This window comes from Clytia hemisphaerica, unplaced genomic scaffold (genome assembly GCF_902728285.1).
Source record: "Clytia hemisphaerica strain Z4C2 unplaced genomic scaffold, Clytia hemisphaerica genome assembly, whole genome shotgun sequence".
Lineage (NCBI taxonomy): Eukaryota > Metazoa > Cnidaria > Hydrozoa > Leptothecata > Clytiidae > Clytia > Clytia hemisphaerica.
Genome location: NW_027104530.1, coordinates 803,488 through 822,027, shown reverse-complemented (window position 1 = coordinate 822,027; position 18,540 = coordinate 803,488). Strand labels below are relative to the sequence as shown.

At 33.5% G+C, this 18,540-nt stretch overlaps 3 protein-coding genes across 4 annotated transcripts; 2 read left to right on the top strand and 1 right to left on the bottom strand.

Annotated features, from left to right (window-relative positions):
- Positions 1–2,483: 2,483 nt before the first annotated feature.
- On the bottom strand, positions 2,484–6,025 carry LOC136822378 (protein disulfide-isomerase 2-like). Its single transcript, XM_067078626.1, has 5 exons — positions 5,744–6,025; positions 4,714–5,377; positions 4,211–4,566; positions 3,897–4,072; positions 2,484–3,098 (listed from the first exon to the last, which is right to left on the bottom strand). The coding sequence occupies exons 1-5, from the start codon at positions 5,877–5,879 to the stop codon at positions 2,922–2,924; spliced, it is 1,509 nt and encodes a 502-aa protein (XP_066934727.1). The 5' UTR covers positions 5,880–6,025; the 3' UTR covers positions 2,484–2,921.
- Positions 6,026–6,097: 72 nt separating this feature from the next.
- LOC136822380 (inositol-tetrakisphosphate 1-kinase-like) lies at positions 6,098–18,152 on the top strand. 2 transcript variants are annotated; one of them, XM_067078629.1, is made up of 2 exons: positions 6,098–6,219; positions 15,239–18,152. In XM_067078629.1, the coding sequence occupies exon 2, from the start codon at positions 15,255–15,257 to the stop codon at positions 16,254–16,256; it is 1,002 nt and encodes a 333-aa protein (XP_066934730.1). In that variant the 5' UTR covers positions 6,098–6,219; positions 15,239–15,254; the 3' UTR covers positions 16,257–18,152. The 2 variants fall into 2 exon arrangements, with proteins under 2 accessions (XP_066934730.1, XP_066934731.1); XM_067078630.1 differs by lacking the exon at positions 6,098–6,219 and adding an exon at positions 8,161–8,184.
- LOC136822379 (inositol-tetrakisphosphate 1-kinase-like) lies at positions 10,829–12,997 on the top strand. Its single transcript, XM_067078628.1, has one exon. It carries the CDS (start codon positions 11,071–11,073, stop codon positions 12,088–12,090), a length of 1,020 nt encoding a protein of 339 aa, XP_066934729.1. The 5' UTR covers positions 10,829–11,070; the 3' UTR covers positions 12,091–12,997.
- Positions 18,153–18,540: the final 388 nt, after the last annotated feature.

Below are 18,540 nucleotides of genomic sequence, written 5' to 3'. Positions count from 1 at the left end.
ACACCCCTCCCCTGCCATTTTCCCTATCCCGTCCCTTTCTCGTCATGATAATTTGTGTCTGACCTTGTTCTGAACTTTGTTTCCTTTTTTATTAACGCTGTATATACTTTTAGCTTTTTATTTTTCCCTAACCATGTACCTTATCTTATAGGTGATAAAAGAGATTTATTATATATTATTATTCGACAATTTCTGGGAACATTTTTTATCCTTTTATCCTAAAAACGGCAATAAATGACCAAAAGAAAGTGCCAGATCATATCATTTAACAATTTCTGGGAACATTTTTTATCCTATAAACGGCAATAAATGACCAAAAGAAAGTGCAAAATCATATCATTTAACAATTTCTGGGAACATTTTTTATCCTATAAACGGCAATAAATGACCAAAAGAAAGTGCAAAATCATATCATTTAACAATTTCTGGGAACATTTTTTATCCTAAAAACGGCAATAAATGACCAAAAGAAAGTGCAAAATCATATCATTTAACAATTTCTGGGAACATTTTTTATCCTATCAACGGCAAAGAAATTACCAAAAGAAAGTGCAAAATCATATCAATTAACAATTTCTGGGAACATTTTTTATCCTATAATAAACGGCAATAAATGACCAAAAGAAAGTGCAAAATCATATCATTTAACAATTTCTGGGAACATTTTTTATCCTAAAAACGACAAGAGATGACCAAAAGAAAGAATTTTCTTCAAATTAGAGAAAGAGTTAAGTTACAGGGAATATCAAATATCCAGTATTTCATTTCGAAATTATAAATGGGTTGGATTTTTTATACTAAGTTGAAATGAAATGAAAATGGGCGAGGGCGTGACCATTTAGTTTCAAGCCCGAAGGGTTAGAGGCGAGACTCCTGGATGGGAAATGAAACCACTTATTTCCCATCCAGAACACGCGCGCGTAGCTTTTACACCAACGCCGGATTGAAACTAAAATCTATCACTAGATTTAAAAAATTGTAGCATTCCAAAACAAAGGAACTGTTAGATACAATTCGTCATCATGATTACGGCGCGTTTTGGATGGGAAATAAGTGGCTTCAACGTAGAATTCCAGCGCTTGACCAAAAAGAAGCTTTTCAGGTTTTCGAAAACAATAGCATACTCTTGGGTACCGAATAGCCGCCCCCCCCGCAAATTAATTTTCCACCCATGACATTCTTATTCCAACCCCCCCCCGCTTATTAATTTTTGGGAAAATGTTTTTGAAAGTTCCCTTTTTTGTCTTAATTCTGCTGTATTAGCCTCCTTTTCAAACATATTCCACCCAGGACATTTTTATTCCAACCCCCCCTGCTTATTAAATTTTGTGATTTTTTCCAACCCCCCCCCCCCGGCTATTAGGTACCCGAGAGTAGCAGTAATATTTTTTACGATATTCACTTTTGCTTATTAAAGCACGACATCTAGCCTTTCGGGCTTCACAGAAATCTTAGGGAGGGGATTGGAAGGAAGATGATCTATCTCATCAAAAAAATAGAGTACTCTTAGGTTCCAAATAAACGGGGGGGGGGGGAGGTTGGAAAATTTTCTAGATTTTAATAAACGGGGGCGACCTAATTGCCGGGGGGGTTGGAAATTGTACTTCTGAAACCCAAAATAAGGTAAAAATAGGCTAAAATCAGGCTATTTAGAGCAAAATAAGGGGCCTTCTCTTTGACAGCTGAAAATGTCCTTAGAGATTAATAAACGGGGGGTCCTAATAAGGTCCGGGGGGGTTGGAAAATTTTCGAAAAATTAACAAGCGGGGGGGGGCCGTTTATTTGAAACCTAAGAGTAATTTGGCTAAATACATTAACGTATGCTTATAAACTGCGATTCTTAAGGAAAAATATTCAATTTTTGGAGTGAAAAAACTTTTTTATTGAAAATCTCGATGATGGTAAGCTACTTTCATGCAAAAAAAAATCAGGAAAAATTAATGATCCAGTTTTCAATCCAAAAAAAACTCTAAGCCGTATTTTGGCTGGAATTTGCCTCCAAATTTCTTTTTCCAAAATCGGGCTCCATCCCATTCGAGGGTTTGTAGTTATGTACCTTCGTGCAAAAAATCATAAAGAATGAAAGAGCCTATCTCGAGAAAAAAACATTTATCTCATCAAGTAGTTTAGTAATTTGGGTAAGAACAATGATGTATACCTATAAATAGTGATTCTTATAGATAAAAATGCGTTTTTAAAGCCGAAAATTTTTATTTGGGAAAATCTGCTTGAGCCATCTTTTACTTATGGTACCCACTTTCATGCAATAAATCAGAAAAATTCTTTGGCTAAAATTTACCTAAATCTAAAAAAAGAAAATTTTCCGAAAATTGGGCTCCGTCACATTCGAGAGTTTACCATTTTGATTCTTTGTGCAAAATATCGGAACAATTGAATGACCAAATCTGGAGAACACCGATTAATTTATAGGACCTCCATCGGGGTAAGTCCAAAAATTGAAAATAATATGTAGACATTAGGTATCCAATGTTATTTCATTTTATCTTTTACAAAATAACATGCTAGAAAATATACAAAAAATACATCCCTCTGGTTTCGAAAAGAACGTTTGAAGAAGAAAACCTTGATCGAAGTACCCAAACACTAAAATTACCTACGAAAATTCGGTCAATAAATAAAAAAAAACTGAAACTTTAAAAAAAATTAAAAATTCTTATGAATGAGTATCTAGCCAAGGAACAGGACAGAAAAATTTAGAAGAAAAGGGAGTTGAAAAAAAACTATACTCGAAGAACATACCAATAGGACATAGAAGATTAAGGATAGGAATGACGAAAAAAATAAATATTTTTCCTTTCTCGTAGTAAATTGTAAGTAAATGTTTTAAAAATCTTTAAAAAAATTTCCTATGTACGATTCATCATAATACTAAGTTTTTTTTATTTTTGAGAGTTTTCTGTTTACAATTCGTCCTTTGGAATTTCTCCTTCTTCTGGGAGTTCTTCAGGAAGCTCTTCACCTTCTTCTGGCATCTCTTCTCCTTCTTCTGGCTCAGGGGAACCGGCTCCCTCTTTGCCACCAGATTCTAAGAATTTGACAAAGTCATCCAAAGTACGTCCACCATTGTAGTCGACAACCTGTTTTAGAGAAGAGAATATTTTATAAGTTACATTTTAAAACATGTGTACAAGAAAATTTCGGGTAAACGACAGCTGTAAATAAATGTCTCGAGTAGTTCATTTAATTAGAGATCAAATATGAATCCCATAAAAGTAACGAACACAAAAGAATTATATACCAATATTTGATCAGCTGTCTAATTATCAGAGGGGAGAAAGCATACGTCACCATGGCAACCCAGAACTCATTTTAGTGTTATTATCTCTCATTTTTTTATGTAATCAATTTTCGTTTTTAAAGCGACGTGGAGAAATCTCGAATGTACACGTATAATAAGACTATATAGAAAACTTCTTGCAGCAATTAATATTAAAAACAGGCAGAGGTATATTTCGAAGCGATGTTTTTCCCTCGAAATTTATCACAATTAGTCTCTCTTTACTTTGCTGGGATGAAAATCAACTTCAGACGTAAGAACTTACACGTCTTTTTTTTTTAAGAAACACACTTTTAAGAAACATGAGGCTCAGAATGCCTAAAAACTAAGAAACATCTAAGAAACATGCTGAGGCTGAGAATGAGAAAATAACATTTTTTAATTCGGTTTCTTTTAAGAACCTTCCAACCCAGCCTTCCATGAGGCTGATTATATTAAAAAGTTTAGAAACATGTAAGAAACATTTAAGGCTCAAAAGGCTGATTTCTTAAGAAACATTGAGGCTGCTTGTTAAAACTAGTTTCTTAAAAAAAAAAAACGTGTACTGTAGATCCCACTACGAACATTAAAAATCTTCCATATAATAATTAACACTTACTCCTCCTTCTTTGGGAAAATATTTGATAGTTGGGAAAGATTGAACTTTGACTTCTTCAACTTCGTTGGCAGTCGAGTCCATCTTAGCAATGACAATATCAGCAGAGTCTTTAAATTTTTCTCCAAGTTTGTCCCAGATTGGAACCAATTGTTTGCAGTGGCCACACCATGGTGCGTCTAAAAATAAAAAACATAAATTCGAAATGGAAGTCCATAAAATAATATATAGTATCTTCAATAATTCTCTTCTCAATTCAGGACTTTCACTTAATCATTTTAATGTTTGCAAATAGTGAAGGGATGGAAAATACTTACAAAATTCAACTAAGACATTCTTTTCTGCTGACATGGCGACTTCCTTGAAGTTCTTTCCGACGAGAACCTTGACTGGGTTTTTGTCCCAATCTTCTGGGATGTCAGCGCTCATCAAGAATGGTTTCAAGGTTCCATCCAAATAGGCTTGAACGAAAGATGTGATTTTTTCAACTGAAAGTTCATTTGATTCTGGAACGAATTTGGTCATGTCTCCTTCCAATTTGATAAGTCTCATAGTTGGTGCATCAGCAGCTTTAAGTCCAAAGAATTCCAAGATACGTCCATTGTCTTCGACATCAGTATCAATGTAGATGAACAAAACCTTTCCTTTAAAAGCTTTGGCAGTTTCAGTGAATCTGAAAATAAAGCAAATATTAAATATTAAAACCATAATGACATTGTGCTAGTTGAGTTGATTTTTACAAATTCACCTTGAATTTCTAATGTTATGGAGACAAAATTTCACCCAGAAACATATCAAAGAAAACTAATCCAAGTCTTACGTTTCAATAGTGGAAGCGAAGTTTTCTGCCTTCTTGCTTATGAACAATAAGATGTGTGATTTGATATCTCCACCGAAGATCTTTGGTGCAGCTTCATCAGTGAATTCGGTAACAAGGGCAATAGATTCAGATTTAGCAAAAGCAGCAATGTCTTCAGATTTTGCTTCTCCAGTGTAATCTGCACGTTTGTCATCAAACTTTTTGGTCAAAACAATTTTGTCCCCAGTGACAGCCAAGTCTCCAGATGAGGATGGGGCAGCAATACCAAATTCAATGCTGTCAATAGCGTCAGCAGCCTTGATGAAAGCTTTGGCAAGTTCACTCTCACGGTCATTGAAGAAACCGACAACAGCAACATCACGAGCATCAGTGAATTTTTTGACAGCTTCAGCATCAGCCAATTCAGTGGCTGGTGGGCCAGTCTTTTTCTTAAGCCAGTTGACAATTTCATTTTCAGTTCTTCCACCTCCATATTCAAGAGCAGCTCCTTTTTTGAAGAATTTCAAAGTTGGGAAACCTTGGACTCCAAATTTTTCAGCCAATTTGGTTTCAATAGTGGCATCAACTTTGGCCAATTTGACTTCTGATCCTTCTTCTTTCAATTTAGTGGCAGCTTTAGCATATTCTGGTTCCAAAGATTTGCAGTGTCCACACCATGGCGCATCTAAAAAAAGTCAATAAAAAGTGAAAATATAATCATGACATTGATTTTCTGATAACACAAAATAGGCTGCATAAAACTGAATGGAGAGAATACGCTCAAGACAAGGTTTATCAAGAGGAATACCTACTGCTTTTTGTTTAGGCCAAAAAGTGAGATGTGGGCTATACAGACACACCTCTTTTATTTGTAATCTTTATTTTGCTATCAACTATCTTTCTGACCATATAATAGTCCTATTAAAGGCTCCATAAAAAACAATTTTATAAAGTCATCTAACTAGTTTGCTTACAGGGACGCAGTTGTGATCAAGATATCTAACAAAAAATAAGAGGGCGTTTTCAACGGAAAATATCTGTAGCTACTTACAAAATTCAACCAAAACAGTGGTTCCGTCATTGACAACTTCATCCCAGTTATCAGTTGTAGCAACTAAGACATCTTTTTCTTCTTTAACTTCGCAATGTGCGAAAACGAAAAGACCTAACAGAAGTAAACACTTCATTTTGTATGTGTTGAATTTTTAGACCAAGTTGTGTTCAACTGCAAGTGCAACTTGACTGCTTGAATTTGTAATAGAACGACACTGCGAACGTGGATGTTTATGGAAAAATCTGCCATTATGCGCACGCATGAGAAAAGCCGTGTGGAAATCTGATTGGCTAATCGGGATCCTTCGTTTTGGTTTTGCTCGATTTCTAGGAAATATTTGCCTCGATGGTTCAAATAGAAAACGTGTTGTTTTCATGTTGGATTGACAAGGCTTTGTTTTGAATGAAAACGAAAGTGTATGTTCCAATAATTACTTCCTTCTTTTTCTGTTGATGTCGTCACCACAAATTAAGGTAATAAAAAACAACTTTTATGATGATGTGTTTGATGTTCATTTGAGCATTTCTCCACTCTAGATCATTCTTTTTTACCATTTCTGTTTTCCTCATTTTTCAACTGAAATAAAAATAATTAGGTGCCTAAAATTGAAAAATAAAAATTCTAAAAACATGATGCGCAGATAAAATCCAATTTTAATCCATTATTCCTCCTGGACGACATGAAATTTCTGTAAAAAAGTCCAATAAAATTTCTTAGAAATTAGCAACCTTCAATACTGGCAATACTACAGGGTGGTGTTTTTTTCACAAAAAAGTATACTCAAGACTTTAAACCAGGTGTTGTCAACTGACAGGATAGTTGTTTAAAAGAACGTCACGACCCTGGACCTTCGGGCCATGTTCGGGCCGAGAGACCCTATCAATTCTTTTGGCCCGAACTTGACCCGAATCATTCGGGCCACGTTCGGGCTACGACTTAAGACGTAAACTGTTCAACCTATACCTTTGTGCCTGTGTCAGAAGATTCCATTGATTAATCCAGCTTGTCCAGTCATAATGAAATTAAAACGTGAAAATGACGTTGAAAATGTGTGAAAATGTTAATTTTAATTTATTTCGTCGCGTTTCATCCAGTTCATCTTGCTAAATAAACTTAACGAACTCCTCGTGGACCACGCTTCAAAGTTTAAAACCAGGACCAGTTTAATAGCAAATATTTAAGTGAAATCAAGTTTTTCTAGAGAAAATATTGAAAAAATGCAGTCCTGAAATTACACGCGGGTTTAAATCATGATTTCAAAAGTTAGCCCGCGTGTGGCCCGCGTGAGGCCCGCCCGCGGCCCGAAAACTCGGGCCATGCTCGGGCCATCCTCGGGCTTTATGCGCATTCCAATAAAAGTTTTGGCCCGAGAATTCTCGGGCCATGTCGAGGGTCGTAGAACGTCACGGTCTTTTGAATTAAAAAAAAATTCTCCATCATACATTACTTTCCCTCAGCCCGGGTCAACCCATGCCATGTGAGGGGAATTGGGTAGTCAGTTGAAGGTGCTGACGGGGCGCTAATCGAAAGCGTCTATAGTTGCAAAAATGGGCTTCAAAGCCTCCTGCAACTCAACCAAATAGAAATAGAAAGAAAAAATCCCCTCTAATTTTAGTATGTTCTTTCTATTTCATGATATTATACCCTGAATTTTTTTTTGCCAAAAAAATATCACTATCAAAAGTTAGTAGCTGAAAACCCACTTTCCCGAACTCCTTGCAGGCAAAATTACGTTTGTTTACCTCCCAAACAATCCGGGCCATTAATAAGGAGTTTCAATTAAGGGAAAGGTATATTCTGAAACCCTTTTTTTAGAGCGGAAAATAAGAGAAAGGTTGAAACTTTTTTTCTTTGCTTATATACCGTGAGTGGTCCTAAATCCGACAGCCCTGCTTAAATCCGATGGGGTCTTTCAAAGATATAAACTAAAATAAAAACAAGCCTTTCGCTGTAACGCAACAAAGATACCAAAGTGTCAACTAAACTGAGAAATTTGATACATTGAACCAATTGAACCAAATAGAAATAACAATAATTGCTTTTTATATAAAACATAATTTTTTTATTGCAATATGTACAACAGCAGTAACAGCATCATAAAAAGTAATTATTTTTTTACAATTCACACTTTTTAAATTACATTAATTGGCATCTTGACATTTATATAGCCATCTTGTTAGATGTTTTGTTTTTAGAGCTCTTGCAATAGTTTATCGTTCAACTTGGAGAGGGAATGCTTGTAAACATAGAATTTTTTTCATAACAGTTATTTGAGGGGTCGGAATTAGGCAGGGCTGTCGGCTTTAGGACCACTCACGGTACTGGTCAGAGAGGAAAAATCCTTTTTCAATCAGTGATTCCAACTTTCATGTTATCCCCTATCTTTTAAGAAGTTTCTCAAAATTAGACAAGTGATGTCAATATTAGACCAACTCAAGGTAACAGTACAGTTTTTTCGTTTTATGAAGTTTAATTAATGTTCGATAGGGTTCGATTGATGTCCAATGAGTTCTGTGAGTCTGATTTATAAGTTTGATGTGCTTCGTTGATTGCACACATGTTTGGTTGATTCTTTTCTTTACCTGTCAAAAAATTACAAGGTTGTTTAATCAAATGAAAACGGTTTGAATTATGATTTGTTGAAGAGTTTTTTATTGTAAAGCTCTGGAAGCCAGCCCAACTTTTTGAAGACTAATCAGCAAAAGAATGTAGTTTTCACCACAAGTCAAAAAATGCTACAATCCATCTCTATAGGGATGAGGCGAAAATAAAAAAATGCAGTGTTTCAGGAATGCGGGTGAAGGAAAAAAGCTCTCATGCAGCCGGCTGGAAAGAAAATTTTGTTTTGCTATTTTTGATAACTTAAGATCATTGAAATTTAACTTTAAAGATAACTTTTATGTACAAACAGTATGAAGTAAAGCCCTGAATACTAATGTATCAGCTACTAGTGAACAAAACTTGATTTATAAGCGGGAATATCTAACCAAACGACGTTTGATAGCTTGAACGGTCAACTTGGTTTATTTATGATGAACCATATAGATGAACCCATAGTCTGCTTTTTTTCACCCCGCCGGTTTCCGGAAACACTACATTCTTTTATTTCGTCTGAGCTGAAATTTTTTTCATATGCTTCACTCATTGGTCATTTGAAGTAATAGAGATGAAATTTTCTTTAGAAAACGTAATGAATTCTTTTTCTCTCTTTTTCTTAAATTAACAACCAATGAAATCATAAAAGAGTCCCATCCAAAGAGATAGATATTGGCCCACCCTAAGCTTAAGCGAGGACGACCCCAAATATGGCATTGGAATATTATATAGATAAAAGAATTTTAATAAGTATTTTAAAGCTGTAATGTACGTTTTCAGTCAAAATTTGATGTTAATTGCTTTTATAAATTTGATGTTATCATTGTTTTTCAATAATGACATTGTTTGAATTTTGTTTGATTTTGTTTTGAAATTTCACTTTTTGCTATAAACATGAAATTTATACCAAACTTGAACATCATTAAAAGGATTATTTTGAAAAAAAGATATTTTGGAATTTTGCTGATGTCAGCACTTCATTGCAAAATTTCGAATTTTGCTGATTTCTACTGACGTCAGCAAGATTTGAAAAAAACCTTTTGTGCAAAAATGATCCTTTTAATGATGTGTAACTTCGGTTCAAATTTCATGTTTATATCATGAGCCAAACTGGAGTTATTTAAAAAACATGTTTTTCTGACGTCAGCATTTTTTGGTTTTTGCCTAATATCTTTTTTTGGGTCAAGAAATCAGTTATTACACAGCCATTCCTGGGGTCAAAATTAATTATTACACAGCCATTCCAGTGATCTACTACACACCAATATGCTTCTTTCGATGTATGTAGTGATATGATTTGATAAGTGGGAACGGTGATAAAAAATTACGGTAATTTTAGACGTGCCTTATTTTTCCCAAGAAGGCCTAAATTTGCTGTGGTGTTGACAGTCATTTGTTTTGGCATTGATGCAGGATCTTTTTATAAATTATTTTAGAACTTTTTATATTTTTGAAAATATTTTTCAAACACCAATGACATCTTTTGCCATAACAGGTCAAGAAATTTTGCTGATTCATCATTTTATCATAAAGAATTGATATTTTCAGTAATAATAAAAAGTAAGAAACGCATTTTTTAACATCAGCCTGTATTCTTGATATGTGTAAGTCAAAATTACGTCATTTTACCTATCAAACACCCAAAAACACCAGAATTTGACGCATATCAAGAAAACCTGGAAATATATGACCAAATGCATTTTTGCTTGTGATGGCTTCCATTTGTTTGGGAAAAATTCATGAATAGAGCTTTTATTGATTGTGTTGTCATGTTGAGTAATTAAGAATTAGTGTGCTTGATGTAAATATATAAAGTACTTCTCACATCATCCAAGGGTATTCTCTGATGTAATGAAAAAGTTGTTTTGTATAAAAAGATGAGATATAATGTGTATATAATAGAGTTTTTCTCTTAGATCTTTAGTCACCTAACTCACCAAGTTTAGCCCAAAATACATACTTGCTTGTTCATCAGACTACCCCTTCTTCATTTTTTAAAGATTATGTTACAATTTGATATGATTCAAGTCAAAGGTAATTACACCTAAAAGATCTATATTTTGTATTTCATGTTGAATGGTGAAAAATAATGCGGCTATTATATTTTGTATTTCATTATGATTTTGTTAAATTTTAAAATTTGATACTGCAAAAGCTAATTTATGCTATGGGTGTCAGTTTACAAGAGAGAATTTCTTTCACACTTTTCCTTTCAAGGTTTAAGCAATTCAAATCCACTGATTCTCTCATGTTGAAACTTTTTCATTGATGAAAAAATTTTTATATATACTTTTAAAGCTGTGCAATTCTTGAAGATTTTATGGAAGTGTATAAAAGCCACAGTCCATATATTTGTTCAAAGGCTTTTTTAAATGTGTTTTCTGAGCTTATATTTCCTCTGATAAGAAGTAGGCGTTTTTATCGACAAATTTTGAGGGAAAATGATAACAAATATTTTTATGCTGATTGTGTTTAAAGTAAAGGTTTTTGATAAGAGTGGATATGTTTTACCGTTTTTGCTCATTAAGCATGCATTGATTTTTTCTAGAAAACGTTTAAAGACACTACATTTGGTATTTTATTGCTATTGCAAAAGATGAAATAAGCAATTAAAAATGGTGCCAGGCTAATATATTGTCAGTTATAAAATGTAGAACAGAATATTTTTCAACAGTCTTCTTACAGCGGTGTTTAAACTTTATTATTTTCAGAGAATGACTTTGTAAAACATGGACTTTGAAGTTAAACCAATACATTTGGGTGTTCTAATGCCTTGTAAAAGGAAGAAAATTATACCAGAGTGTATCCAAGATCTATGTGATCAAGAATCAATCAAAATTACAAAAATTAATCTTGACAATAACATGGAAGATCAAGGGCCATTTGATGTTATCTTACACAAAGTTTCAGATCTTTACAAGAAAAATTCAAGTTTTGAAAAAGTTGAACAGATGATCGGAGTATTGTCGAATTATGCTCAACGCTTTCCTAATACGTACGTTATTGATGACTTCAAGCTTGTCCAAAGGCTAATGAACCGTAAATATCAATTAGAGATTTTGAAGGAATGTGCTTTGAACGTCAATGGTATTTCAGTGTATGCACCTAAATCTTTAGAATTATGTGATTTGGACAACAATCTTTCTACTATCGAACATATGCAGAAGCAGATTTTATCTTGTGATATGAAATTTCCTATATTGGTGAAGCCGTTACCAGCCTGCAAAGCGGTAGATGCACACAAGTTTATTATTATTTTTTCCATGGAACAGTTACGTGATATTACATACCCTTGCTTATTGCAAGAGTTTTGTAACCATAGTGGTGTTTTGTATAAGATGTTTGTCATTGGAGACCAGATAAGTGTCTTTGAAAGACCTTCTGTAAAGAATATAGAGTGTGTTAACAACAAACAAAACAGTTTAACTTTTGATACAAGACAAATATCAAAAATAGGGAATAATTTTAACCCAGAACTACACGAACGAGATCCTAGGACACGAACATGGCATTCTTATGAGGAAGACCCTCTTTTGCTTGATAATGTTGTGCTTCGGGCTATTCATAATAAGATATCTAATTATGCGGATTTGAAATTGTATGGAGTTGATATATTGAAAGACCTTCAAGGAGATTATGCTGTTGTAGACTTGAATCATTTTCCTGGATATACAGGTGTCAGAGAACAACAATTTTCAAAAGATATTGTCAGGATGATAAAGCAATGTGCCAAAAAGGGGAAGCATTAGGTTTCTTCCACAACCTCTAGAACAATGTTTAAATTTTAGTTTCCAGGGGTTCCATGATGCTTTCTCAAGTGACAAAACATACACGTGGCTACAATCATGGACAAAATATTTGAGACAAAGGGGATTTCCCGGCGAAATTTTAAACACCACAAATGATTTTTAAGCGCCTTAAACTACAGTTGGAAAGTAGAGTTTTAACTCTGAGTTTAGGACCTTAGGATCTCAGGATTTAAAAGCTCAAATTTGCTCGAATAAGGCTTTGAATATAGCCTAGAAGCCACCGAAGCCCTCTAAAATCGAAATAATCAATGCAAGAAAGTGGAAGTGCTAAAATAGCAATTCTTGCCCGAACTTTAAATTCTGAAAATCTTTAAAATACACTAAAATGTCAATATATTTCGATCATGATTGTAGGTGTAAAAAATGGAATACGTTAAAGGACAGATTATTGGAATAATATAATCCTCCATCCTCAGGAACGGATTTTTTTCTGGAAGAGCCCACTGTTTTTTAAAAGGGTTTCCTCCTACTTCTCTTCTTATACTTTTTAACTTTGTTTGCAAAATATCCACTATATAGAAAGCTATATTTTGGCCTTTCCAGGTCAAAGACATTCTGCATTTTTGTTTTAGATTTCTTTTTCTAAAGGATATAATCTTTGAAATTTTGAAAATAAATCACCGCTATGAAGTGCGTTTTGTTTTAGATTATTTGTCAAAATATTGATTCAAGTAGCAGGTTTTTTTTTGCTGACTTCCGCTGATTAATATTTCATGACCCATCATGTCATGTTTTGAGAAGTTCTACTTTATGAAGTGTACATATGATGACAGATCTTTGTTATTGTTGTGTCAATTTCTTTGTTACGTTATAATGATTCCTTTATAATAGAATTTACACTTTGATACTTTTGTTAGCTCTCTCTCTCTTTATGTTGATTTAGTGTAGTTTTAAGTTGAAAATTGACTTTAAAAATCTGTTTTATTGGCTTTTGATAGCATGTACATTTCCTGCTTTTCTTAGTTAAAGGTTTTATTTTTAAATAAGTGTACCCGTTTCATATCAGACACATATTTCATATCAGGACAGTGTCTGCCTACAGTATTGTTATATTGTGCTGATATAAGCAATAAAATGTTTTTCTTTTCCTATTTCTGACCAATCTTGCTGCACATCTGTGTCAATTCAATATCAAAAAGCTTGTAAATTAAAATTGATGAGTAAGCAAAATCACTCTTATTTAAAAAAACCTTTAAGCATTCGTTTTTTTAAATCCAAACATATATATGGTTTAAAACATTTTTTTGATGGGTTAACCTGTTTAAGTTAAATTATTTTAATCTTTTGAAAATCCTGTCTAATACAGGTTTATGTCTGATTTGCAAAAACTGTAAATTCCACTTATATCTATTTGGTTTGTGTGAAAAGTATATAAATCTTCATCACCGAGCTCTAAGATCAACGGAGGAAGTTAATCTAAAGAATGTTACATTTACTAAAAAAAGACAAAAGGAACTACAAATTAAAAAAAAAACTATAAATTTTAAAAAGAACTACAAATTAAAAAAAAAACTATAAATTTTAAAAAGAACTACAAATTTAAAAATGAATGAAAAATTCCGTAATCCACAGCCCCGACCCAGATAATTTGTCCACTGTAATGTTTTGATTTTTCTTTGTTTTTTACAAAGATTAACTACATATGGTTTTATGAGCGAGAAATTACGCATGCGTGTTATAATGCAGGAATCCTCTTTAAAAATACTTTTATTGCATGTGTGCAACAATTTCTGTTAAGAAAAGAATCTAACCGTCGTCCCCTGCCCTAAAGTGGTAGGTTTCAAGGCCCCGGTGAAACACAGTGGGGAAGAAATTTTTTACCGAAATCCAAATGGAGATAGAAATTCTATTGTTACCGGATCACAAAACCCAGCAGGTTCCGCTGATTTTCAAGTGGGGATCAAAGCAAAGTCAATTCTCTGATTGGGCTGAAATTGTAGGGTATTTTTCTCACCGGGGACAGTATTTTAGTCAAATTTTGAAGTGGGGTACCACTGGGTCTGTAACCGAATCTGGTGTTAGACTTGTATGCCATATATAATGGTGGCCTGAGCTGTGGAAGAGTTTGACAGCATTTTGCTAAATCATTTGAGGATGTCTATTCCAGTCTAAAATTTAGAGTTCGTTGATATTTTATTTTTAGTGGTTTCTGCTATTCAAAACATTCTATAACATTCAAAATCTGAAACATTTGCAAGGGGGATACCATTATATGATGTGATAGTCTTACCGCTAGTTTCTCTTGTAAGCGTTTCTCTTTTTGATGTGATAAGATCAGTTTTATCTCGAGTTTTATTTCACGCGTTTGTTTTTCGAAACCAGTAACATAAATGTGTCAGTATAAATGATGTTATTTTAGAAAATTGTTTGAGAACCCTAGTGGTTTTATTGAAGTGGTAATATTAACCTTTTTGGTCTTAGATGAGATGGAGTTTTTATAAGATACTTTAATGATTGGTCATTTGAAGTAATAAAAATGATTCGTTCTTTAGAAAAAGGAACAAAATTGTTTTATTACAGGTTAACGACCAACCAAATCAAATAATAAGAGCTTGTAAAAACTCCATCTTGTCCCTTTGGTCTCAGCTCTTTTGTGTTTAATATTCCTAAATGTTTCTAAATTTATCAGAAATGCTAAATCAGAACTTTGGCCATTAATGGTCGTGAAAAGAGCTCTTTTTTCGTGATCTTATTGAGTGAGTGAAGAGTAAAATCAAGCCTGGCTATTTGAATATTTTACTTAAATTATTTATTCAGTCGAAGGATACTTGAAATTTGAAAGCTTGCTCAGGGGTAGATTTAACATCTTGTATATTTTTCATCAGTTCATACTCGATATGTATAGATTATAGGGGTAATTTTCATCAGTTCATACTCGATAATGAGTATTCCAAAAAGTCATTAAGTGTAAAATAATTTATTCTGTCGAGATTTATAAACCAACGAAATCAAGAGCAAAGAGAATTATCTCAGGTCTTCCTTGGCAATCAAACCCTAACCATAAGCTCTTTTGCTGGATTGATTTCAGGTTTCCGGGCTCTGAAATGTTTTGCCTGCTAAAATTAACGTTATTTTTTCCTTTTTTTAGCATTGCTCATTCAAATATGGAAGACACAGACAAGAAACCAATTCACCTTGGTTTGCTTATACCCAAAGAAAAGAAGAAGAAAATTAAGCTACCTGAACGTATAGCAGATTTATGTTTGAAAGAAAATATCAAAATCACTGAAGTGGATATACACGGCGATTTAGAAAGCCAAGGACCTTTTGATGTGTTTTTCCATAAAGTTGTGGATATACATAAAGACGGTTTAAGTTTGGAAGAAACAGAAAATCTAATACAAAAGACTGTTGAATATTCGAAACGACATCCTGAAATGGTGGTTGTGGATGATTTTGAAGTTGTTATTAAGTTAATGAAAAGACAATATCAAGTCGAGATACTGAATCAATGCTCAATGACTGTCGATGGTGTTTCTGTTTACGTACCAACAACTGTTGAGATACCTGGAAACACAGCCTTAGATGTTTGTCGCGAACTTATCGAGAGATCTGGAATCAAGTTTCCTATCTTGGCCAAACCTTTGGCTTCTTGTCTAGATGGTGCACATGATATGAAGATCATTTTTAGTGATGAGAAATTATTTGATCTACCGGTGCCGTGTCTTTTGCAGGAGTTTTGTAACCATGGTGGCGTTATATACAAAGTGTTTGTGATTGGGGATCGTGTTAGTATGTGCGAAAGACCCTCCATACAGAATATAGACTGTGATCCTAACCAGCCCAGCCTAGTTTTCGATACACGAAACGTTTCAAAAACAGGACGCGCGTTTATTCCAGAACTTCATGGTACTGATCCGAACGCCCGCGCGTGGTTATCGGGCGAAGAAAACCCGAACATGTTAAATAAGACTGTTATCCAGGCTATCGTGGAACGACTTTCCAAAGTAACACGATTTCGTATGTATGGTTTCGATATTTTGAAGGATTTAGAAGGGAATTACGCTTTGGTAGATTTGAATCATTTTCCTGGGTACTCAGGTATCAGCGATGAAACTTTTAAGCGAGACGTTGTAAACATGATTAAAAGTTGTGCTGGGTTGTAAGTAAATGATACAATAAAGTATACTTTTCTTATACGAGAACAATTTTATAAGAACAATAAGGCTCAAAATCGCTGAAAAATGAGAACAATTTAAGAACAATGCTGAGCCTGAATTGCTAAATTTTAAGCGATTTAGGGGTTAAAGTATTAAAATTTTGTATAAAGCCTAAAATACCTCAATTACACCTTATAAGAAGAACAAGATAAGAACAGCCGAGCCTCAGAAAAAATTTACTGGTTCTTATAAAAATAGTGTAGCATTAGTCCAACTGATTTCTGTTCTTTTCCAGGGGATCGAATATCTCTTTAATTCGACTCAACTAAATTTTTTGATTAAGTGTCTCAATATAATAGACCTTATCGGAGTTTTTGATTTTTCTAAAAAAGCGATGCATTGTGGGATTGTTTCGAGTGTATTACAATAGAAATCTCTTAGGAATTCCTCGAGGCAATTCTATTGTAATATACTCGAAACAATCCCACGATGCATCGCTTTTTTAGAAAAATCAAAAACTCCGATAAGGTCTAACGGTAACAGAAACATTTCTATATTGTGTATTTCATAACTTTCAGAATAAGCTGAGAAAGTATTTTCAAAGACTTTATTACAATCTAAGAAGATTTTTTCGAAATATGTAACTAGTGATTGCATCAATGAAATTACACGTTTTTTTTGTAAGAGCGAACTATCAAAGAACATAAGGCTTCGATAGCCAAAATGTTAAGAACAAGTTAAGAACATTTTAAGGCTTTGTGGAGTCAAAAACGCCACATTTCAGGAAAATGATCAAAAATACCCACAAAATGGTCAAAATAAATAAGTACATGTTAAGAACATTTTTAGGCTTAAAACTGAAAAGGTTAAGAACATCCGAAGGCTTCAAAGTTTTGCGATGTTCTTATTTTAATGAAGTAATTTGCTCTGCAGTAGTATCGAGCATTCTAATTATGGAAAGACAATTTACAAGGACATTCTGAGAAGAAGTAATTAAGAAACTTGAAAATAAAGGGGGGGATGAACTAGTGTAGTATAGACCTGGTTGGTCTTGTTATCTTATTTCATGACTGCAAAGGAATATATTTTTTATGTTCAGACCTTGAATAGTTGGAGTTACTAGGATTACTTAATGTGTAAAAATGGAAAGATATTTTCTACCACGATTGGAAAGTAAAGAAACTGTTTGTCTGGTCCTTTATTCATACCACACTGTTGTTGATGTTGGTACAACTTTTTAAGCATGGCTTCTTCACTGTAGAAAAAACCTACATTTTGGTCTGAACTGTCTCAACCTTTTATTGTTATAACCCCTTATTTTATTAAAACAATTTTTAAGAGAACAAGGACTCTGAAGTTTGGTTGAAAAATTAGAACAAATTTAAGAACAATCAGAGCCTAAGATTTTGAAAATTTTGTTTTAAGAAATTTTAATCTTTAAGACGAGAAGAATTAAGAATTTCAAGAAGGGTCGAGTTGGGTTTGAAATTCATTCGTTCTTATAAGCAAGTCTAAACTGTCTTGACTTATTGTTATAAGCCTATACATTTAATAACACTGCCGTAGGGTGTTGTTTGGACCAATTCAACCATTTTGGGAATTTTATATTTTCATTTAAACACGTTTCTACAAAACGAGGCTAAACTTGTGGTTGCTATGCTTTTGAGTTTAGAACCGCCCTATATTGACAGAGGTTACACAAAAAGAAGTTCCACTTGAAATTTAACATTTCTTATTTAGGCAGCTGTAGGATTTTCTACTCTAAAAATTTCTTTACTAAAATTTCAAGTATTTTTTGAACTAATATTTATATAAACTTTTGAACTTTTTTAAAGATTTTATTTTCGAATTTTTAGACTAAAATATACAATATCATGTTTTTGAAGAATATTAAAATTATTCAAGGGAAAAATCTTCAAAATATTTAATTCCGCATAGATACTACTCTGTACCAGAGTGTATTTCCCTTTTATCGCTTCGTAATACGGCGATGAATTTTGAAATCAGCCGTATGGCTCTGTGTACAGACAATATAGATACATGACATTTTTGTATCAGCCCTTTTTCAGAAATTGATCAGTTTCTACTCCTTGTCTCGACTATTCTCAGAAGACTTCGATACCGTATTTTTTGTTGTTTAAAATTTCGCAGGGAAATCCACTTTGTCTCAAATATTTTGTTCATCATTGTAGAGATCATATCTTAGTACGTTAGTAACCTCGACGTATTTATTCTTGCCATGATAATTAAATCGAACTTCCGCATCGTCTAATTAAATTAGCTCACTTTT

Excerpts from the sequence above, each read along its gene's own strand:
- LOC136822378 (XM_067078626.1), bottom strand. The coding sequence starts at position 5,879 with ATGAAGTGTTTACTTCTGTTAGGTCTTTTCGTTTTCGCACATTGCGAA. Across the intron at positions 5,378-5,743 it reads CACTGTTTTGGTTGAATTTT|ATGCGCCATGGTGTGGACAC; the intron begins GTAAGTAGCTAC and ends GACTTTTTTTAG. Across the intron at positions 4,567-4,713 it reads TTCGCTTCCACTATTGAAAC|ATTCACTGAAACTGCCAAAG; the intron begins GTAAGACTTGGA and ends CTTTATTTTCAG.
- LOC136822379 (XM_067078628.1), top strand. The coding sequence starts at position 11,071 with ATGGACTTTGAAGTTAAACCAATACATTTGGGTGTTCTAATGCCTTGT.
- LOC136822380 (XM_067078629.1), top strand. The coding sequence starts at position 15,255 with ATGGAAGACACAGACAAGAAACCAATTCACCTTGGTTTGCTTATACCC.